Raw genomic sequence first — 25189 nt, 5'->3', positions numbered from 1 at the left:
AATGCGTTTTGTTATTGAGAAAGATTGCTTGTTTGTATGTTCCTAACATCCAAGCAGAGTTGGTAGATTTCAAACAACAACCTGCTTGCGTCACTAATCTTAACCCCCGCCCCTCAACAACAATTCCCCCAACCCCCATACACCAACGCATGCAGAGTTGCGTGCTGTTCTATGAACTTTCCGTGAGACAACCATGGAAAACTTGTACATTATATTTCTTATATCTAAGGGAAAATACGTGTTCTATTTGAGACTGAACTATAAATAGTAGAAACTTTTTTTCATGAAAAACTTCAAAGACGTCTTGGCAAAGGTGTTGAAAACGTATTCACCGTGTATGGGTCGGTGAGTACGTATAACCCACGGTCCAGATATAGACCTTGGTATAACCTATGGTAGGGTAGCAGAGGTATCTCAATCAAGTCGCCATTTGTCATTCCGTGGTCGAGTGTATAGGATGTCAGCGAGAGTTTTCCTTGTCGTCTTTGGGTGCATTTTCTTCGTGCGTGGAAGTGAATTGGAAAATGGTGAGCTTAAAGTGGAAATTGCAGTGTGGTTAAGCAGAAACAACTGCCTTTGAGTATTTGTGCTAGTGATGGTTTCAATACCGATGCAATGTTCCTTTGGCCATGTTTTAAAGATCGTCTTGGCAATTGAAATATTTGGTTCCTGGTTCCAAATTGATCACTCCACTGACATTTTGTGAGCAATATTAACCATTACTTAACTGCAAAGCTATTAGCTTACAAGAGAAAGCTTCTTATTGAACCTTTTCCAATAATAACAAGCAATAACTTAATGAATATCTCAAGTTTTGTTTACGTATCTCTCTACTTTAAAATAACTTAGAATAGTACTTTGTTATCAATTTTGGCAACCAATTGTAGTGTTTTTAAACTCATCTTTCATTTAACTATCTGTCTTATGTATTTCGCCAGCTTTATGCTCAAATTTTGCAACATATCCACTCATATCCCGACCTTTAATTTGCCTCAATTTAGACATGAAAATAAATATTCTGCATTATCTTCTTTTCCTTGCACAGGTCACAAACATCATCTTTGTATTTTCCCCTGAAATTTGCTTTATAATGACCATGTTTAGCTTCACTATCATGGCTCCCATTTTTCTCTAATATAAGGCTGTGGGTCATTCCCTTCCACAAACTTCAATTTTTCTAGCCCTCTATTTTCTTTTCCTTTATTTCTTCCTCTATTTTTTCCAGAATTCTTCTCTAGATGGCATTTTTTCAGAGTCAGTTTCCCCAATTTCTAATTTTAACTATTTTCATATTATGTTTAAGCCAAATTTCTTCAATGCTGCTGCTCCAGCACTTTCCATAAAGGTTCTGTAATTTATCTCAAATTATCTCAAATATTTTACTAAAAGTGTTTGTAATAAATATTCATCTTCTGTTTCCTAATTTCATTTTATTTCCTTTTTAATGTTGTGAGAGAATTAACATCTCCCACTCTTCCATGGTGGCCGATGTGGTAACATCCCTGACCAAAGTTTCTTTGGTCACTGCAACCTCACCATCCTTGTGAGCTAAGGATGGGGGTTTGGGGGAGCCTATAGGTCTATCTTCTGAGTCATCAGCTGCCATTGCCTGGCCCTCCTTGGTCCTAGCTTGGGTGGAGAGGGTACTTGGACGCTGATCATATGTATATATGGTCAGTCTCTAGGGCACTGTCCTGCTCAATAAGACAATGTCACTGTGTATCATGACTGTGCAGTTATTGTTATTTTTTCCAATCAATTCCTTTTTGAAATAAAAAAAATGGTGAGCTCATTTCTTCTTTTTCTTTGATCTTCTCTACTTTGATTATTCTTACACCATCGTCTTTTGTTTTTCTTCCAAGATGTATGGGTACACGAAACTCTCACAGTTTTGTTCTTTTAGTCTCTTTGCTTTCCTTTCCCAAATCAATCCATATTTTCCTGATGTTTCTTTCAAGTTTCATTATTTTTCCTTATCTTCGTGACTACTTGTTTTCCCCGTTTGTCTGTTAAGCACTACACATTTTCATTATTTTCCCTACCTTTTTTGCCATTTCTAGCATTCTAATCTTATGCCACCCTTTTCTTTGGCTATTTTCACTAATTAATTTTTATATTTGTTGTCTTTCAGTTGGTTCCCTGCCACTTTGTAGATCTCCTTTCTTTCCGTCTTGCTTATCCCTTAATTCATCTCAAGTATCTTTTTTTTTATGCTATATGGGGTTATTACATTATCATCATCTATTACAATTTTATGAATATCTTCATCTTATTTCTCTTATTAAGGCTTAATCAATCATAGATTTCTTATCCTTTACAGCACGAGGTTCCTTTACATCTCCATTTACAATTAGTAATTATCATGTGGGATTATTTTCCCATATTTTCTAGTAATTACCTGATTTTCAGATACCTTTTTTTTTTTTTTTTTTTTTTTTTTTTTTTTTTTTTTTTTACTTCCCACTTTGCCATCTAAGTCACTCATACGACTACTTTTTCTTTTGTTATTTGCTGTCTGTATCTGCGTCTTTGCTTTCTTTCTTAGATTATCATGGCTGAACTTACGGGTTTATCCTGTTTTGCAGACTTTCCTTCTATAATCTCTACACATACCTTGCCCAGGAATTATATCATTATTTCTATTGTATCCTCTGTCATTCTGCCAATGTCCATATTTACTTTCATTTCCATTCACGTACCTGCCTTATTTGTAGAATTTGTATTATATTTGTTTCTTTGTCGTGTTTCTTTGTTGACTGAATTTCTCGTACTGGCTGCGTACAAGGCCTCTTTCTTTACAGAATTAATTTCTGTAATGTACACGCAATCTTCTGAGCATTTCTTTCGGTACTTCTGGGCTTGTCCTTCTGTGGACATACTCCTTTTCTTAATTTATTCTTTCCCCATTGTTTAGTTCAATGTTGGTTACTGTATTCTTTCTCCCCCCCCCCCCCATCTGTCTTAGTTCTCTCCTCACTAATGTCTACATTTTCTGTTTTGTCTTTTGTTGATAATTCTTTGTTCCTAACGTTCAAATCTTTGATTACAGACCACCAATTACCTACCATTTATTTTTGTTTTGCAAGCTCATCCAACCAATTTTCCTTATCTTTCTTTATTGTTCTGGCACTCTTGAACCACTTTATTTCCTCATGTTTGTGATTAATATCACTGATTTTTTTCGTAGCTTATAAAAACGTATTTAGTTGCAATGTATGTCTGAAACACGTTAGGTCACAGACCAACAAAACAGGTCTGTGGTTAGGTTTTCCTGTTGCTGCTCCTGTCATTTCAATATCAAAAATTGTTTCGTCTCCACTGAGAAAACTACACAGAACCAAAATAACTCATCGATCTTTTATATCATTTTAAAAGTTCTTAAAGGGGATTAGCTCTGACTTTTCAATTAGCTGTGGCTGCCCCTGAATTCAGGCACTGTAGACTACCGCTCCACACCTATCACACCCTGCTGTCATCTGGACCTAATTCTCTAAAACGGCTGGAACATTGGCACGAGTCTATCAGTTTCAAGTTCGAAGTTCGAACTTCGGGTATTACTGTATTGTCGGACAGGGAAACCTTTCCTAGTAAAACCAACTTTACCTTAAGGAAAGACACCCGTTCCATCCGAAAATGACATGGTATATAATGGTAAAACAAACCTTTTCTTCTCTATACATTATGTTCTTGGACGTATAATAAATCCATGGAAAACTGGACAATTTATCTATATCATTCCGTGTCAGTAAGAAAAACCATGTTGCCCCAACTGAGAAAACAAAATATCTTACCTAATTCAGAGATTTCTGTCTTCCACAATACGATGTTGACGTGTTGTTCTTTTGTCCATTTCGTTCAAATGACACAATTCACAATACTAGAAGTTAGTTTCACTAAAAATCCATAATTTGCTGACTAGGACGATTACATGTGTGATGTTAGTTACGTAAAGTGTAAACAAACAGTATCCTTAACATGATGCAAGTACGCTAGCAGATGCAATATTTGTAACGGCTCACATCAATTCTTTCCGGCGAGTATTTAAAACTGAATTAGGCTTAAGGAAATATTTAACATTTAACCAAACTGGATTATAATGATTGGAAGTATCTCGGTAGATTTAGATGTAGTAACCATAGGCTTCCTGTTGCTAATAAGTGATATTCGGCTTCCCAAGGGACAAAAACATTGCCCAATGTGTAATACCCTGGAACTGGCCGATGAGTACTATTATACTCTGGTGTGTCTTTATAGTAGCCTCAGAGAATTGTATATAAAAAAGATATTATTACACTAGACCAAATAGTATAAAGTTTAGTCAATTGTTTTAAATAGACAATAAGAGAGAATTGTGCAATCTAGCAAAATTTGTAAAGATAATAATGGAACAGTTTTAGTTATATATCATAAGTTTTTTATCTAGTCCATATGGGCTCATGTCCCCATTATACATGGCATATATGGGTATACGGATATATGTACAGTATTGTATAGGTATGTGAATAGAAGTAGTTTTGCTTCTTTGTATTACCATCTTGCACTATTATTGTAAGTCAAATTGTAATTTTGTATATTTTGTAATGGACTCTCATACACTAAGAGGGGTCGCTAGAGTTAATAAAATCCTTATTGGGTTTTATAACGAATAGAAAATGTCGATATTTGCAATCATCTTAAACATTTACGACGTCCTTTATTTTCAGAGCTTCCAGGCATTGAGGTCCCAAATCGCCGTGTGACTAAATCTTTGATGTTAAGTAATGGATTAGACTGGGGGAAATGGGGAGAAGTGGAATACTGCAGTGAGGGATCGTTCGTGCAAGATATTGAAATTAAGGTATTATTATTATTATTATTATTATTATTATTATTATTATTATTATTATTATTATTATTATTATTATTATTATTATTATTATTATTATCATTATTAATGTGTAACTTTCAGGTTAGCATTCGTTTCAATGATGGTAAATACCATTCATTTTCAGTTTACATGGCTTCCAGAAATATGAAAATGACAGGTGATTGTTTCTCTCTCTCTCTCTCTCTCTCTCTCTCTCTCTCTCTCTCTCTCTCTCTCTCTCTCTCTCTCTCTCTCTCTCTCTCTCTCTCTCTCTCATATATATATATATATATATATATATATATATATATATATATATATGTATATATATATATATATATATATATATATATATATATATATATATATATATATATATACATTGTTTAACTTTTATGTTGATGGAGTGGTGAGAGAGGTGAATGCTCGAGTGCTTGGACGAGGATTGAAACTAGCAGACGAGAATGATCATGAATGGGATGTAAATCAGTTGCTGGTTGCAGACTAGGAAGAGAAGCTTGGCCGATTAGTGACAGATTTTGGAAGGGTGTGTGAGAGAAGGAAGTTGAGAGCTAATGTGGGTAAGAGTAAGGTTATGAGATGTACGAGAAGGGAAGGTGGTGCAAGGTTGAATGTCATGTTAAATGGAGAGTTATTTGAGGAAGTGAATCAGTATAAGTAATTGGGGTCTGTTGTTGCAGAAAATGGTGGAGTGGAAGCAGATGTACGTCAGGGAGTAAATGCAAGATGCAAAGTGTTGGGGGCAGTGAAGGGAGTGGTAAAGAATAGAGGGTTGGTCATGAATGTAAAGAGAGTTCTGTATGAGAAAGTGATTGTACCAACTGTGATGTATGGATCGGAGTTGTGTGGAATGAAAGTGACGGAGAGACAGAAATTGAATGTGTTTGAGATGAAGTGTCTAAGGAGTATGGCTGGTGTATCTCGAGTAGATAGGTTAGGAACGAAGTAGTGAGGGAGAGAACGGGTGCAAGAAATGAGTTAGCAGCTAGAGGTGATATGAATGTGTTGAGGTGGTTTGGCCATGTTTAGAGAATGGAAAATGGCTGACTGCTAAAGAAGGTGATGAATGCAAGAGTTGATGGGGGAAGTACAAGAGGAAGGCCAAGGTTTGGGTGGATGGCTGGAGTGAATAAAGCTCTGGGTGATAGGATAGATGTGAGAGAAACAAGAGAGTGTGCTAGAAATAGGAACGAATGGCGAGTGATTGTGACGCAGTTCCGGTAGGCCTTGTTGCTTCCTCCGGTCGTCTTGGACGACCGCGGAGGTAGCAGCTGTAGGGGATTCAGCGTTTTGAAGCTTCAACTGTGGTGGATAACGGGGGAAGGTGGGCTGTGGCACCCTAGCAGTACCAGCCGAACTCGGTTGAGTCCCTTGTCAGACTGGGAGGAACGTAGAGAGGAGAGATTCCCCTTTTTTTTCATTTTTTTGATGTCGGCTACCCCCCAAAATTGGGGGAAGTGCCTTGGTATATATATATATATATATATATATATATATATATATATATATATATATATATATATATATATATATATATACAGTATATATATATATATATATATATATATATATATATATATACATATATACTTGTTTATAAGCGTCACAATATTTGTAAATCTTACTGAAACAAAGACCCTAAACGGTGCTATAATGATTTTCTGAACGTATTATAATAGCTTTCACGTATAACCTACTTGTTTTAAGAACATTTTAATTTAGATTTCAAAATTCTCTGAAAATTTACTTGTTTCAAAACCACTTCGTATCCTCTTCATTTAGTTCGAAGACTACAGCTTCTTGGATACGGACGAGACGGCACTGAACGGTGTGAAGCTTTATTGCAGCAAATCTGACGGCCATATCACTGAGTATGTTACATCTACCGTCGGGACGAAAGGAGACTGGAAAGGTAAGCTTAGGCTTGTCTCACAATCTTAAGCGTAGGCCTATGTTTCAATTCTTATATATGTTGATGATAAACAAAAATAAGGTTAAACCAAATTGCGGAAACTTAAATTTTGGCCCTAGGTATCGTTTCTTCACGCCTTAGTCTTAAGAACAAATGACGAATGAAAAAAGTTAAGGAAATAAATTATTTGTAGCCTACCTCTTTGGTCTACAATGCGATGAGAGGCATAAGAGTGAATGGGGTCTTACTAAAGAATATCTACTGGAAAATCAGTCTCTTATCTGTTAATATATACTGTATGTATATACACACCTGTGTACTGTATTTGCAGAGACAACAAATAAGAGTTATGGACGAACCTCTAGAGATTTTTAATGAATACACGTACTTAGGACAGACAGTAAGTGTTTCCTCAGGACACGAGACCGAAAATAAAAGGATACACATGGGATGGAGAACTTTTGGTAAACTAAATGAGGTTATGAAAAGTAAAATTCCACTTTCTTTAAAAAGAAAATTATCTAATCAGATGGTCCTACCAATATTAACTTATGCAACAATAACTTAGAGCGTTGCTAAAGCCTTAGAACATAAACTAGTTACAACCCAAAGAGTAATGGAAAGAATAATGAGGGGAATAAACACTATGAGACAGGAGATGTATACGAGAGCCAACTAATGTAGAGGATATCCTAACAACATCTAAGAAAAAGAAATGAGCGTGGGCAGGACATATAATGAAAATGACAGATGATATGTGGACACTAAGAATAACAAAATGGGTCCTTAGAGATTGCGAAAAAGCAGGGGAAGGAAGAGAGGAATATGGATTGACGACCTAATTTTGTTTGCGGGTGTGGACTGACATAGAAAGACATAAACAGACACAATTAGTGGAAGGACATGTTGTTATTATAATTATTACTAGCTAAGCTCCAACAAATCAAGATGACAATCAGCAGCTGAAGATCAGACAAGAAAATGATACTCGAAACAAGGTAGAATAAAAGAATTAAAACACTTCTTCAGAATAGATTGATCACCAAAAAATCTTGAAAGACTTTGAGAAGACGCATACCTAATGTTTCTCAAAAGTAAATTTGCCATCGAGAATCATACCTAAAATTTTAAGTCATACAGAGTTGAAGAAACATTATCAATGCTGAGATCTGGATGTCGAGGAGCCATTGTCCTTGACCTTCTTACAATCATACTTTGAGTTTTGTTAGGATTCAACTTCATGCCCCATTATTTGCACCATGCACTAATTTTAGCTATATCTCCATTAAGGGATTCAGCAACCCCAGATCTACATTTAGGAGATGGAATTGATGCAAAGAGTGTAGCATCATTTGCATATGGAACAAGCTTGTTTTCCTGGCCAAACGGCATTTCATGTGCATATAGTATGGAAAATAATGGGCCAAGAACACTATCCCGAGGAACACCAGATATCACATTTCTTTACTCACTATGGTGCCCATCGACAACAACAGTGGACTAGTAACGGCTAATAATGATGATGATACTGCATATATGTATGTGCGTTAAAATGAAATAGACCTACTTAAATTAATCTTGGATGGATAAAGTAAAATTGAGAGAGAGAGAGAGAGAGAGAGAGAGAGAGAGAGAGAGAGAGAGAGAGAGAGAGAGAGAGCGCACGCGAATAAAAAACAAAATCAATAGGCTTATCAAGGTCCTTTAGATATATTATGGGTATATCTAAAGGACCTTAAAACCTACCACCATTTGGTAAGAGTGTCGTAACCTTATTCCAATAGAAATTAATGCCAGAATTCTGGATGTTAGAAGTAGTCATTAAAAACGTGTCACAATATGAGCAAACAATATGAAATTATTATTCATGAAAACACCTAAAACTTTCATTCGGGTTTTGAATAGATTCTTTTTTTCCTAAAGGGATGAAAAGCTGCAAAAATGGTCTAATGACTGGCTTTAGGGCCAGAGTTCTCCCAGCCCAAGGCACGATAGGAGACGACGTGGCGGTGCAGAATGTTGAGATGGAGTGCAACTATGGCGAAAGCACGGTGTTGGCAATGGACGAAAACGTTGGGGTATGTTAATGTGCTCTTTCTAGAAGCGTACTTTTAAAGGTACCATAAATTGTGTTTATATTCATGGGTTTGTTTCATATCAATAGGTCTAAAAGTGTATCAATGTTTGCCCCAGACTTGTCAATAGCTGTGAAATGTGACGTATAACTTAGCAGTTACCAAAATAGAAGAACAACTAGCCTACTTCTTAACAGTGAGTGGTATAATAGGCTAAATTATTTAGGGTAGGGTTTTTCAATAAACACACACATACTGTTGATATATATATATATATATATATATATATATATATATATATATATATATATATATATATATATATATATATATACATCATCTCATACGCCTATTGACGCAAATGTCCTCTGTTAGATTTCGCTAGTCGTCTCTATCTTGAGCTTTTGAATCAATAATAATAATAATGATAATAATAATAATAATAATAATACTAATAATAATAATAATAATAATAATAATAATAATAATAATTATTATTATTATTATCATTATTATTATTATTATTATTATTGTTATTATTATTAGATAAGCTATAACTCCAGTTGGAAAAGCAAAATGCTATAGGGACAAGGGCTCCAACATGAAAAAATATTATTATTATTATTATTATTATTATTATTATTATTATTATTATTATTATTATTATTATTATCATCATCATCGTTATTATTATTATTATTATTATTATTATTATTATTATTATTATTATTATTATTATTAGATGAGCTATAACTCTAGTTGGAAAAGCAAGATGCTAAAGGCCCAAGGGCTCCAACAGGGAAAAATAGCCGAGGAAGGAAAACAAGGAAATAAACTGAAAGAGAAGTAATAAACAATCAAACTAAGAACAGCAACAACATTAAATTAGATGTTTCATATTTAAACTATAAAAACTTCAAAGAAAAAAAAACAGGGAAAGAGAAATAAGATAGAACGGCATGCCCGAGTGTACCCTCTAGGAAGAGAACTCTAATTCAAGTCAGTTACTAGAAATTTCTTTTGATTATAAATAAATGAAGTAAGCGGATGCTAATTTGACATATGATTTCAGATCCATGACGGCACATTTGGCCTATGGGCAAAATGCGATAAAGACTCGGCTATTTGTGGAATTGAGGTAAGTTTTTCAATCAAGCGTTTTCATTTTTTTTTTTTTCAGGGACTCGTGAAATTCGCGACTGATCTTTGGGGTTTTAGTAATTTCTCTTAATATAGATATCACTGCTTAAATATTACAGCAAGCCTCCGAATTTAAATGTATTGGAATATGTTTATAGTAAATTGATGCTCTATGTAACGAAGAAGGGATTTTTATGACAATAGCTGAAAATTCAAATTGACCATGGGAGCTCATCTTAAACTTATATAAAGGCATTACGAAACACACACACACATCTATATATATACATATACATATATATATATATATATATATATATATATATATATATATATATATATATATACATATAAACGCTGACCATGGGAGCTCAGTCTTAAACTTATATAAAGGCACTACGAAACACACACACATCTATATATATATACATATACATATATATATATGTATATATATATATATATATATATATATATATATATATATATATATATATATATATATATATATATATATATATATACATATAAACGCTCCCTATAGATGAGGATGGTAACGGTATTAACATTATTTTTCAGCAAATATCTTTAGAGATGAGGCTGCTATTCCTATAATTTCCTATCCCATTAATTATTCAGATAAAGCAAAATTAGTCTGTATAACTGATATACTTCTCATTTCAGATACGTTACAACCAAGTAGATCTTATCACAGATGACGCTGCTGTATCCGATATCTCCATGTTCTGTTGCGCTCTTGACGAATAATGAAAGGCTACCTAAGGGCTTTATTGATACATATATTGCAGTATACTGCAGTCTTTCTGAATCTGCAAGTTTGTTCCTTATTCTAGATTGATTTACGTGTAGAATACTTAATGTAATATTGGTACAGAATTGTGCAAATTACCAACAATATCCTTCTCCGGTGGTCTTGAGTAAAAGGTATGGGACCAAGTAGCAAATGTACAATTTCATTCAATGAAAAAGAATATAATCATCGGAAAAATTAGGTTCTGTATAAGGCATGTATTTTGCACACATCTCATGTAAAACAATGGTATTGTAATGACAATGAAAATATAATGGCTTAGATTGTGTGTTAATAATTTCCTTACATGAAAACAATTTATGGAATCGGGTTATATAAACTAGTATTAAGCTGAGGCCTATGAGGTAATTCAGCATTCAGCCCTCAGATGTATATGGGGATAAAACATTATAATTGTACAGAGATAAAAGTATTACAAGGTTGTACAACAAGATGTGGAAGAAAGGAAGCAAGAACTGGAGTAAGATGGTCAGCTAGATGTAGCTAGAGATTTGGGGCTCACCCCCCGGGGCGGATCTTTTCAGTAAAGAGGGGCCCCTAGCTCCCTCCTTACAATGGTAAATTGGTGGTAATTTTGGATATATACTTACTTTTTTTTCTTACCCTACTTTTGAGGCCTGAAAATGTGAAATGAAATCGTGACACTAACCACTCTACGGTAGACACAAGGTAGGGAATGTTGTATTTGCCGAATTCATATTTCTGGGGTCATAGATATTATATTGAATCTCATCTAAATATTTCAATGCGAAATATTATGTTGGTTTTCAAGTCCGTGACAAACTAGGTGTCACTATGAGTTTAATGCAATGGTTCCTAACTACTCACTCCGCAAAATAAGTTTGCGGGCACTCTATCACTTATAAAGTTAATAGACAGGCGCAAAGCTTTTAGGCTTTTACTAATTACAGCAATAGATTTTGTTTTAACTTTTATTGAGATAGTAGTTGTATTAGCACATTTGAGACTTACATAATTCTCTGCAAACATACGAGTTGTTGACTTGTAAAGTTGTTATTATCCATTTTCCAAATTCCAATAGGCAATTACAAGTCCCAAATCCCCACCCCCCCCCCCACCCCCAGATCAACGTGTTTGTGAAGCAGCAGTGAATTTGTGAAACACAGTCCTTGAATGGGAATGGGAGCAACTTTTATTGTGAAATTTGTGGTAATTTGTAAATTGGTAACCATAAGTGTGACTGTCAGTGACAGTGACAGATGTTGCGTTGCAAACTAGTGATACTTAAATTGGTTGATGTTTCTGATTTAATGGAGAAATGTTATGTTGAATGTTTAGTAATTAGACCCGAAAATAAGTCAATCTGCAAAATGCCATCGTGGGTAAGTTGCTTCGTGATAATTTTAGCATTTGTGTTAGGCCAATGCCTATAAGATCGTCTTAACTTTGATTGCCGCAAGCTCCCAGGACACTTTAATGGCTCAACTGTATTCTAGTCTAATTACGGGCAAGGCCTCTCAAGATTAACATTCACTTGAATTGGTTTTATTATAGTTAAGGATTGGAAGTTTTCTACTAAAATTAACCTGAAAGCTGGGATCTATTTACGTCATATGAAACATTTTGTTTCGGGAATGCTAAACTTGGATAGGTTACTTGTATGCCAAAACCAGATTAATTGTGATACGTGCTACAAAATGACTTTGAAGCTCCTGTTGAGAGTAAGGGAACCAGAAAAGCAGCCCTTAAAGAAAAGTAATATGGAAATGCAGGCATAGTTCTATCCTGTAGCCATTAGTTCAGAAGAGGACAATATTAATTAGGAGAGTGTAAGGTAGCAAACCCTCCATTTATGAGTTTCTGTAACCCCTTGTATGAAAACAAGGTATTATTGTACTGTATTACAGGGTAATGTATCCTTGGGAGAAAACTACTTTTTTTTTTCCTATAGAAAAAGGTGTAAAAATTTAACGAAAACAAATATGAGGAAATGCCAAAAATTAGTGATTTGCAGCAATGATAATGGTCAGAAATGCATAATACATGCAATGTAAGCAGTTGGAAAAGTATATTGTTCATGTAAGTGGCATCAAAGTATCAATTTCAAAAGTTATGACTGAAAAATCACATTTTAAAAGGTAAAAACAAACAAACAAGAACATCACCTAACCTAACTTAGGAGTTCTGCAATCCCCCCCCCCCCCACCCACCCCTTAAACTACTGTATCATTACCTACCTCCTTACTTTCCCATATCCTTACCTACTTATCTGCTGTATCCTTACCTAACCCTTTAGACTGCTGTATCCTTGCCTACCCCCTTAGACTGCTGTATCCTTACCTACCCCAACAGGACTGCTGTATCCTTACCTAACCCTTTAGACTGCTGTATCCTTGCCTACCCCCTTAGACTGCTGTATCCTTACCTACCCCAACAGGACTGCTGTATCCTTACCTACCCCAACAGGACTGCTGTATCCTTACCTACCCCAACAGGACTGCTGTATCCTTACCTACCCCAACAGGACTGCTGTATCCTTACCTACCTCGTCAGACTGCTGTATCCTTACCTACCTCGTCAGACTGCTGTATCCTTACCTACCCCCTTAGACTGCTGTATCCTTACCTACCCCAACAGGACTGCTATATCCTTACCTACCCCGTCAGACTGCTGTATCCTTACCTACCCCCTTAGACTGCTGTATCCTTACCTACCCCCTTAGACTGCTGTATCCTTGCCTACCCCCTTAGACTGCTGTATCCTTACCTACCCCCTTAGACTGCTGTAACCTTACCTAACCCTTTAGACTGCTGTATCCTTGCCTACCCCCTTAGTCTGCTGTATCCTTACCTACCCCAACAGGACTGCTGTATCCTTACCTACCCCGTCAGACTGCTGTATCCTTACTTACCCCGTCAGACCTCTGTATCTTTACCTACCCCGTCAGACTGCTGTATCCTTACCTATTTACTTGACCCCCAAAGACTTTCATATCCCAACCTACTTACCTACTTCCGGGGATCTACAACCACCTGCACCCTCTTCTTAGACTACTGTATCCCTAGTTTACCCTAAGACAAAGTCTTAACCTTGTGTTTGCTTCCCAAACAGCTTCATTCCTGGGAAGGCAAGACTAAATCATCATATTATTTCCTAAATCTAAAAAACGGATTTTGAGCGAAGCAAAAAATCTATTTTTGGGTGAGATAGCCATGACGTCCTGATGGAAGGTTCCTTCAGTAGCTTCATGAGGGTATGTATGACTACAGTAGATATTCCCAGAGAATTAAACTAAAGGTTTCACAGAATTCTAATTTCTGGCGCGAGTACCCATAAGGTTTCCCTTTAGGATATACAGTAGTTTAATAACGGGACGTATGCTTGACACGCCACATAGCTATTTGCACCCCACATAGTGTTTACGCTTCGAGGGGAAAGTGTAGCAAGTATCAGGAGGAGCCGTTACAAAACTCTCCTCGTGCGTTACTGTTACGGTACCTAGCTATGTAAACAAACGGCCGCCATCTTGGTTTACGTCACATCCGCACGCTTCATTCCTGTTTCTGTAGCGATCCTGACAGAGTGTTCTCTCCCAGTTTTTGCTATTTGAATACAAAACAGTCTACCAGAAGGCAATATGAGTCATCCTGGAAGAAGTGGGTTTCATATTGTATTTTGGACCAAGATTAACACCAAATTAAATGATTGGTTAATATATGATGCTTTAATTACTAGCGAAACTGAAATTCGCTATAAGAAATGGATGAGTGCTGGCTAGTTTGGTATTTTTCTCTTTATTGTTAATGGGGCTAAGGCATAATAACGTACGTATTGGTCGATTAAAATGCGAAATCAATTTCTCACTCTTGACTCCATTTTTTACATTTGAGAGACGGATGATGAGTTATTGTGCATGTATTCCTTGCACTCGCTTTTGCTAGCTATTCTGTTTTATGTATGACGTAATCATTACCTGCCTTTTTTTAACCAATTACGAGCTTCCAAATACTTATGCACAAGTTCCTGGACGTTGTTCCACAACACCCAAATTTTTCCACCATCCCCTTCAGTTTGAGTTAAACCACTATCACATAAAGACATCTCCAAGGGGGAACTTATGTCAATACAATCTCTCTCAAAATTTAGAGTGATTTTATGTACGTTAGCAATTGACTATAATGAAATCGCTCTCCGTTGAGTGTATAGCTACTGTTACTCATGGGAAATTAAAAATTAACCCTGAAATAATGACCCATGGGGCTTGCGAGCACAGCTCAACATGTAGGCTACCGCTTGTCAGAACATAGGAGCATTAATGCTTTTCTTTTTTGTGAGCAAAGGGACTCCACGGTGGAGCAAAAACCATTAGAAGGATGTTTAGTGAATTACAAATAATTATGATACCTTAATTTTCAGCCACTTATATGAACCATATATTTTTCCAATTGGTTATCTTGTGTTTATTTTGCCTTTTTGGCCATTATTATTGGTGCAAATCACTCGTTTTTGCAATTTCCACCTCTTCAAAAAACCCAGTTTTCCCTCTGGAGTCTCCCATAATTGCCTTTATAGAAGGGGTCCAAAAAGGGGTTAGAAAAACATAAAACACAAGGTAGCAAGTAGGAAAAAAATATGGTTCATGTATTTGACTAGAAATTAATGTGTCATGTGTTTACCAAACAATTTCACTGCTCCACTGTTCTGGCAAGCGGTTCATTCCCGTGGGTCACTATCAAATGATCATAAGTAGGCATATTTACGGTAATCTTTACCTTAAGGTTAGGAGGGTGAAGGTTGATGGTCCTCTGTAGAGGATGGGATCACTGAGACTGTCCCTCTCTTGTATGAGTGAGGGTACTATACTGTGGCTTCCAAAGACTTATGCTTGGTAATTTTTCTTAAAAAAAAATAAAACAAAATAAAAACTTAAAATCCCAGTCTCTTACGGGAAACCTTGAGCACACTGTTGTTATGATGGAAAAGAAGAGAAGGGTTTGGGGATGCTGGTGAAGTCCCTGCTTTTACTCAATCTCCAGAGAGAATAAGAATAAAAAACATGTAAAAGATTTCATTATATTAGAAAACAAACTTTAAGAGTAATAATAATAAAAACAATATGCACAAGCAACTCATGCAATCCATAGACTAAAGATAAATTGTTGAATTAAATTGGTCAACATGGCGAAGCAAACACAACATGCAAGGAGTTACCCTCTAGGGTAGCCACTTCAACTGATTGTAGGACAGTAATGATGGTTTTAAAAATGATTGCTCAAGAGGAAGATAGATAAACAGATATGGAAAAGGCAACGTCTTAATATAACACCAGGCATTAATGCCCCTTCTATTATGCCCGCTTAACAGACCATTTAAGAAAATGAGGGAGAAAACTGATAGAGTAGTGTGCCTAAGTGTACCCTCAAGCAAGAGAACTCTAACCAAAGACAGGGGAAGACTATGGGACAGAGGCTAAGGCACTACCCATGACAATAGAATAATGGTTTGATTTTGGAGTGTCCATCTCCTAGGAGAGCTGCTTACTATAGCAAAGGGTCTCTTCTATCCATGGAATTGGAAAGTAGTACTGTATGTAGTCACTTCACAATTACAGTGCAGTAGTTAATCCACAGAGTAAAGTACAATTGTTAGGTTAGCTTAGTGTTGTCAGGGTTAAAGGTGTAAATGCTACTCATGAATGGTAGAGTCAAGGTACAGTAACATTGCTCTATTAAGCCGGACAATGCCATAGAGACTCGCCATATTACATATGATTAGCGCCCAAGCCCCCTACTCCACCAAAGCTAGGACCAAGGAGGGCTAGGCTATGGCTGCTGATGACTTGGCAGATAGACCTTTAGGCTCCCTCAAACCCCCCATCCTTAGCTCACAAGAATGGTGAGGTTGCAGTGACCTATGAAACGAGTTTGAGCGAGACTCGAACCCCAATCTGGAAATCACTAGGCAAGGACGCTACCAGCAGGCCACTACAACCCTTTTTTTATTCTGTGTATGAGGAAAGAGTATATCCCCTATATAATAAAGAGTAACGTGTAAGGATAGAGGAGAATATGTAAAAATAGGCCAGACTGGAATTTGGCTATAAAGATTCATAATGAGGTGCTAGGGAAGCACTGTGAGTAGCCACTTTGTTTTCATCTACCAGAAATGTTCACATGTACTCCTGGCATCGTTGACTGGCTGTTTTAATCTTTTGTTTTGTGTAAATGTTGGCAGTTTGTTGTGTGTGAAGGATATTAACAAAGAAGAAGGATTTCACAGTTTCCAGATAACTGAAGCTGACTGATAGTTGTCTATGGAACCTGCCTATATGGACTGTATTGTTCATGTGTAACAGCATTCCTGTAGCTGTTTGTTCGCTTGCATGTGGGAAGAAGTGTCTCATGTCGTCGATTTGTAGGAAGGGGTCACTACCCTTCTTATCGTCAGCATCTTGAGACATATCACATGGTGTTGCTGTCTCTTTGTAGAATTCCTCGGATCTCTTGCCTCATGGTGTTGTCGCCACACAACTTTGTCTTGTCACTCTCTGCCCGTCGGGATGAAAGGGCTCTGTCCTTCTATTCCCATTTATGGCCAAAGTCCCAGAGACCAATCTCCAATATTTTGTTCCCAGAGACCTATCAATAGGATTTGATACGTGACTCCTACCGTTTTCCACTCATGGGGGAGAGTGCACTACCACAGAAGTTCCCGTGACTGCCTTCTTTAAAGACAAAGTTAAGATGACGTCGAGACAACACAGGACACCTAAGAGCTCCTTTGTCTTATCCCACATTTCCGGTTGGGATGGAAGGGCTCACACTTTGTGGACTAAGTCGTGAAGACCGATTGATAGCATTTAGTTCTTGTGACTCATACAGTTTCTTTTCTTGTGGGAGAGGTAGTGTTACCTGAGATAGTGTGTTCCTTTGGAAGTGTGCTCTTCTATGAGCATACACACTCCTATGGGAGTCCACTTACCTGTTCACGCATGCTAATAAGAGCACCGTGACCTGTGCTTGCTTACACATGCTCTCCTTCAGGAGGAAGGATACAAAACAGTTTCCTCCAGTGAGCCCTCACATAGATGTGCGCACCATAGAGTTTTCTCCTACACAGCGTCCACTTCTACGGGAGCACGCTCTCACTTCAATGTTTGCCTTTAAGAGTGCACTCTTGCCTTCTAGTAGGGATGGAAACTTGACAGTACCTACCAGGAACATACTTCCTTTTGAATACGTATTGATATGTGGTACAGGTCTCCACATATTGGGAAGCTGTGCTCGTTTCTCACAAGAACGTGCTAATGCACTGCTGGTAGGAAAAGAGAACCTTGCCCTTCCCTTTCCTTTCCTTTATGGAAGATCCCTTTCTCACTTTCAAGGGAGAGAGGGAAAGACTGTGTACGGTAATGAGAATCGTTCCTTTGGGAACAGACATTGGTAGACAGTTTTGTAATCTCAGTTGATCTCATACTAAATGCAGTGTTCTCATGAAAATATCTAATCAATGTGCCAAGAAAGTGGTACAGTACCAAGGGTAGCAATACGTACCAAATCTAACGCTACATGCCAAGAGTAGCAGTATGTACCAAGAATAGCGATATTTACCAAGAGCAGTCTTCAACCAAGTAAGTTGGACACTTAGAACGTTCTCACTTCGTATGCGAGTTGAGGGGTTATGTATCGGAAATTCCTATTTCCCTGAGACTCTTTAGGGACCCCATTATGGTAGGTCTCCTTGCTCGTTGATACTGCTCCTCTACATAAAGATCTTCCATCTTGGTCATGCTTGAAAGGTCGATGTGGTCTCTCTGCTGAGGCAGAAGCAGTGCCTGACATGACCACACTTTTGATACAGTCAGGAACTAAACCTTTCTGTGGACTAGATAAGTTGCAGGGAGTGTGAACCGTGTGATAATTGTATTAATTACAAGGGAAAGTTATTTTTTTGCTTCCCGTAGTACCCGTGTCTAGTTTGGTTCTATAATAATGAGTGCTCTTGTTAAACGCCTAAATCCTTGTATCACAAGGGCTCACAAGGATATTGTCTTTGCTTGTTGGCATTCCTTCTTGGCTCCTTGCTCCCTCTCTCACTGCACTGATTTCTTATTCCAGTGAAGGTTTAATTCCTTAGAAGTTGGTTATTTAGACACAGTTGTGATGATTTGCAGACTGTGGCCTGAAGTAGCACGTTGACTTCCTAGTTTCAGAATGCCAACCACACTAACTTTGCACTACACAAAAAATACGGTGGAATGCCCAGAGATCTGGGCAAAAAGTAATGCTGGGCAAGGGGACCAAGCGAGAACCTTAGAACTTCCCCATTATTGTTTTGCTTTGAGTATGCTGTCTTTCTTCCACCTGCCTGTACTCTGTATAGAGTTTTTAATAATGGATCAGCTTGATATTTAGGCAAGATTTTTTTATTAAAGAAACTAAACTAAAAATACGAAAGATAATGGCTGAGGGGGAGACTTCATGAAAGGAAACGCATACTCCTGTTAACGAAAATAAAAAAAATATTTATTTTAAAAGGAGAAAATAAATAAAGGTACAGTAACCATAAAAATGGGGGAGGGTGGGCTGTGGCACCCTAGCAGTACCAGCTGAACTCGGTTGAGTCCCTTGTCAGGCTGGGAGGAATGTAGAGAGTAGAGGTCCCCTTTTTTTGTTTTGTTTCATTTGTTGATGTTTGCTACCCCCCAAAATTGGGGGAAGTGCCTTGGTATATGTATGTATGTATGTAACTATAAAAAAAAATTTCCTATGATATGGAATCAGAATTGAACACACATAACAAGACTAGAAGATTGATTTGAAAAAAAAGAAAAGAAAAAAAACTAGTCTCCTTCACATTGGGTACTCCCCTATCAGTACAAAGCCACCACTAGGAATTGGTTGTTCAGGAAGGCCATACATTAAAAATAAGGTATAAAATACAAAAAAAATTTTTTTTTCTAAATACTGTCCTATCTTGTTTGATGCAAATGTTCGAACACTTAACATCAAGACAGTTCCGGGCATGTGACATAAGTGAAGTTAAAGTGTAAAGGAGGACCCGGCAACATTGTGGTTCATTATCTGTATAGGCTAAACAGTCTGCTGGATCTAAACATTGACAGCCCTAGAAGCTTGACTGCTGCTGAAACTTTTTCTATACCACTTTATGCATTATTCACTTGTTTCTGGGAATGAGTATGGGAAACACTATTCATGGAAAATCGGTGTCATTATATGAAAAGAGGCAATTACACTATGATGGCTTAAAGTCTGTCAATGATAAGAATAAAAAGCAAAGGAATGCCTGTCTCTAGATTGCTCCTTTTACAAGGATTGTGTATTTCCCGCCATTTTACTGGATAACATTAATTATGTGTGGCTAACATGGTTCTATCATTGCTAGCTAGAGCTACAAATTAACATATAACGTCAAGTAACCACGTAACATGTAACTATAAACCTCATCGGTAGAATAATGTTAACCTCGGTTCTGAACGACTGAGTGGTTCTGAACGTCTGAGTGATCTCCGGTGACACCGGAGATCCGGTGACAAAGGTCCGTAATAGTGAAATCGTGAACACCAGCGGTAAGATAAGGTTAACCTCAATGCTGAACGTCTGTGTGATCTCCGGTGAAGCCGGAGATTCGGTGAAAAAGGGCCGTAATAATGAAATTGTGATTAATCATGAAAAAGGTTTGTGTGCATAAGGCCGAAGCCGGAGTCTGAGTGCCGGGTTTCACCGTTGCACTCCAAATATCTGACTAGTTCCCAACCCAATGAGTATCCATTATAGCGGAGTATAACTCAAGGCGGTGAACGTTCCGAAGAGAACGGAACTACGGGTGGCGGCATAAAGCGATCCCAAAATAATGACTCATACACTAACGGAACCTATTAATAATGCTAGCTATATTAAGAGTAACCACATCAATAAAACGTAAATACCATCAAACGTAATATCATAAACCCGGAGAAGAAGAGGAGGCCGGAAGGCCGGGATAACTCGTGAGCGTATAAAACGGAAAACGGGAAATCCACCTCTCCTTACTCGAGCTTAAGAAAGAAAACGAGAGAAAGGGTAACTCGTAACTGTAGTAACAGAAACCGAGAACTCCATGCTCACGCTCTCATGGTTACATTACAAAGAACCAAAAGCACACAATAATATGATATAAGAATAATGATAAAATTGTAATAACCAAGAACGAAGAATAACGAGAGCGTAACAAATAAATATAAAGATATAGTCTAAGACGACCACCTTCCCGAGGCGTGTACGTAAACTATAACAAAGGCAAGAACGTTATTCTTCGTTCGTCTAAATTGGACTTGCTAGCAAACAAATACCATAGTAAAAATAATAATAAAATAATGATAATAATAATGGTCATAAAACGTAAGTGATATAACCTAGATGACAGAGTACCAGATGGGCAATATTAACTTGAAATACTAGCGAAGCGAACGAATCCAACATGGCTTCCATCACCGAGGAAGGCCAAGCCGCTTCCAAAATTAAAATCCACATTACTGGAAAGAGAACAAATGCCCGGTACTGAAAAAAAGCTGTCAAAACAAACTATGGTACTTAACATTGGTAAAGGTGAAGTTGCAGCGTCAATCATGATGAATTAACGACAAACACTTGAAAAACACCGAGAGCACAAAAAAATACGACTATGCTGGCAAGTCCAAAACAGAAGGATCACCTAGAGGGCGCTCGTGTTGGGTGACGGTGGCGTGGCTCAAGTGTGGTTTCTGGGGCCTTTGTTACAGCCCTTCCCTTTGATGAAGGAATTATCTAAATGGAAGACAGCCTGTGAATAGTGGTTTTCACACGCCCCTGATGTAGACACGACACCCACGAGGTGCTCGCGCGAGTGTGGTAATCTCTGCATTCCATGCTTTTATCTTTCTCTGGTATATTTGGAAGATTTATATCAGAAAAGTGTAAAGAAGGACTCTTTTCACCGGGCGTCACAGGTCTCTCCCCAGAAATAGATTTTTCCTTCGTCAAAATCCCTTAATTGGAGATACATGGAGGCCACTAACAGTGACAGGTTTACTGACTTTAGTTTTTTACCAGCTAAACAGTAACCTGTTCCCTGCTGTGTGCAGGGTACCATTACTCTGTAAAACGAAGAGAGGTGTCATGAGGCAATTGAGTTAGAGAAGAGCAATAGAAGGTTGTCAGAACTAAAAGAAAACTACATTCAACAAAAAGATTTTAATTATGGTAAATTTGGAATAATTTGTATTTCTCCCAACTATTCTGTTTTTTTTAAACCGTCATTTCAATGAAAGTTATCAAACTGACAGAAAATATTGAGTATGTCTGTATTAGGATGTCTAATAACCTAATTCATTTTTTTTCAGCTTCCGGTCAGGTACCTGCCGATGAAGTGGTGTGTTGGCTTCTACTGGCAAAACTTGCGGGCGGACTATCGGGATGGCGGCCTTATTCCACTACAATACAATTATACGCTGTGGTCACAGACAGATCCATCAGGAAAAGAAGTAAAAACAATAGGGGCAACGCGCACCATGCCTTTTTAATTTTGGTCAAGAGGAACCCAACTACAAAGGAAATGTGATAGATCAGGCAAGGCTTTCTTAATATTTTAAATTTACTACACTATTTAAAAACAGATCTGGGGAAAGAAACCTTATGAAAGGAAACAAATAATATAAGAATATAAAAATTATTTATTCCAAAATGAATAAAAGTAATTACAGTAGAAAAATGTCCTATAAATTGGAAAAAAATAAAGGATGTCTTCACATTTGGCATTCTAAAGTTCAGTATCCTCCGTCTACTGTATAATACTAAACCAGCTACGCAGAGAATAAATTCACACGACTCTTACATAATGTAAAACCGATTAGTTTTGGCACTGTATACAAACCATTATGGTGTTTACGGTGGAGATATATTTTGGCGATAGCTGAAACTAGGCATTAAGCTTTTTGCGAGATGTAACTACCCTCTGCTAGTTAGTGGACGGGGAGCGTGGGTAGACAACGATCCCCCTCATACCTGCACTAGTAACTGAACGTCACTTTTTATTTGTTTCAGTAAATACATTGTCTTGCTTTCCCTTAAATGAAAAACTTTTCACCGTTAATAATTAAAGAGCAACTGGCCTAAAAGCTAAAAACTTTCCATTCCTTTTTCTTTTTTGGGGGTGTCTGCCCATGGGGATCTAAAACCATGCTAGTTTGTCCCAGCATCATTACCTTAAAATACTTGTAGTTTCTTTTACAATATGATCGTTAATGTTCTCTGGAAAAAAAAAAAATCTTGAGAAACACTCGTATGGATTCAAGTTTCCAAAGTTAATTATTTTATGAGGGGCTATGTAATCCAAAAACATTACTTGATTTGGTGGGATTAGTGTTGTTATAATTCATTATATCCCAACAAAAGGAATTTGCCACATCAACTGTGGGTGATGAGCATGTTGCCGGGGCGTCTTCATTTATATCTTCATCAGTTGTATCATCATAATCATCATCATTTGGTTCATTAATATCTGACCCAGATCCTGAATCAGATCCAAATAGAATGTTATCAATTTCTTTAAAAGATACTTGGCAAGAAGTAGAGGCCATATCACTCATTTAAAAGAAAAGAAAAAAGTAATTCTGAAACCCAGAGTAATAGGGAAAAATTAACAAGACGAAGTCAGCTGACTGATAAAAGCAGAGCAATATCGAGTATTTTGCCAATAGTATAATAATACCGTAATTTACAACTATATATTAAATTTACTCGACTGTGAAACAAGAATTTATTTACAAATTATATCTTTATTAACAACTGTATCACTAAATTATGCCGTAAAAAATGAAGGGACCAATAGGCAACTAACAGACCGAACGTCAGCTGACGGATTTAACCAAAGCTTCGGATTTAGGACACGAAACTTCTTTTCTCGTGAATGTGTTTGTTGTTTGACTATTATTCATTTAATTGAGTAAATTTCTATATTGATGCCTGAGAACACCATTATCTATCTCATTTTGAACTTCCAATACTGTGAAATACATCTATTTGTGTAGTTGTCATGGTAATTGTTCAGTTCTAGTGTAAAAAAAACTTTCACTTTCGGTAAACAAACTTTGGAAAGCATGATATTACGATAAATATATGAATAATATTGATTTATATTGCAAAAAACATGCATATGTATCATAATTTCATGTTGACATAACGTAAAAATAACAAAAAGAATTACCAAAATGGAGTGACTGGGAGAAGAATGACGAGAGCTTCAGAGAGTGGGTAGTTCATAAAATCGTGAACAAATGGCAGGATGTAGAAGCCAGATAAATCGCTAACAAAAGGCGCTAATCTTGAAATTTCTCACGCGGTGCAGAGAAAGTTGTTCTCCGCAGTGAAAGGGTTAAACGAACGTCAGTAACCCAACCCCGACTAACTTCGTTGTTTGTAAGTTCGGGTAGAACTAAAAGGAGGATCACAAAAAAACTTTGTTTCAGCTTGGATACACAAGGTCATTGACCGGACTATGAATCTTGAGCATCCTCCGCCTCGCAGACCTAGAGCTCATGATGTCAGGGGTATCAGTCCATCCCTGGCATTCAAATTCAACTTCTCTGTGTTGCAAGTTTACAAGCAGCTGTTTGGAAACTTCAAACTATGTTCACAGCACACTATCTACAAGACATGACTTACAGAAGACTCTTTACGTTTTCTATCAATTCTGTGGTAGCCGCTCAACAAGGAGTTTAGAGTACCTCGGGCTCCTTATTGGACGAGTAGCAGTTGGTTGAAGGCATTGGTTACTCGGGTTAATTTTTGGATGAATGAAAGTATGTCTGTCCTTTTCTCCTTTCTTCATCTTCATCTTCTCATCTCTTGGGGCAAGCACCATGGGTGCCTCTGCAAGCTAGCTTCAACTATTGCAGGTAATAACCATTTCCTTTGTGTAGCCTGGTATAATTTGTTGATATACTTGTTCATGTCCCCAATGCTTCTTGCAAGGTAAACATTGAGAAACGTCTATTTTTATGTGTACGATTCCTATTTAGAACATTCTTGCCTAGAAGAGGAGCTTTTAGCACTTGCTGGAGAATTGGTAATGTTACTCCTCTATGTAAATGTGTTTGTGGTAGCTCAAGTCCCACTGATTACCGCCCAATTCCCATAACTCCCATATTATCTAAAGTTTTTGAATGTCTTCTGGCAAAACGTCTTAATAGGTTTGCTGAAGGTAATCATCTATTTCTTAGTTTGCCATTTGGTTTTCGTAAAGGCCGTGGAGCATGTGATGCCCTTCTTACAATCTCCAATGCTGTACAGAAATCCCTTGATTGTGGTCAGGAAGTTCGTATGATTGGCCTTGATTTTAGTGCTGCCTTTGACAGTGTTAAACAT

At 37.2% G+C, this 25189-nt stretch overlaps 1 protein-coding gene across 1 annotated transcript; it reads left to right on the top strand.

Moving 5' to 3' along the window:
- The first annotated feature begins 365 nt into the window (after positions 1 to 365).
- LOC137627520 (vitelline membrane outer layer protein 1-like) lies at positions 366 to 11087 on the top strand. Its single transcript, XM_068358609.1, has 6 exons — positions 366 to 527; positions 4704 to 4837; positions 6650 to 6779; positions 8703 to 8857; positions 9927 to 9992; positions 10679 to 11087. The coding sequence occupies exons 1-6, from the start codon at positions 458 to 460 to the stop codon at positions 10760 to 10762; spliced, it is 639 nt and encodes a 212-aa protein (XP_068214710.1). The 5' UTR covers positions 366 to 457; the 3' UTR covers positions 10763 to 11087.
- The last annotated feature ends 14102 nt before the right edge of the window (positions 11088 to 25189 follow it).

The sequence above is a fragment of the Palaemon carinicauda genome, chromosome 35 (assembly GCF_036898095.1).
Source record: "Palaemon carinicauda isolate YSFRI2023 chromosome 35, ASM3689809v2, whole genome shotgun sequence".
NCBI classification, from domain to species: domain Eukaryota; kingdom Metazoa; phylum Arthropoda; class Malacostraca; order Decapoda; family Palaemonidae; genus Palaemon; species Palaemon carinicauda.
This window is presented reverse-complemented; position numbering and strand designations above follow the sequence as displayed.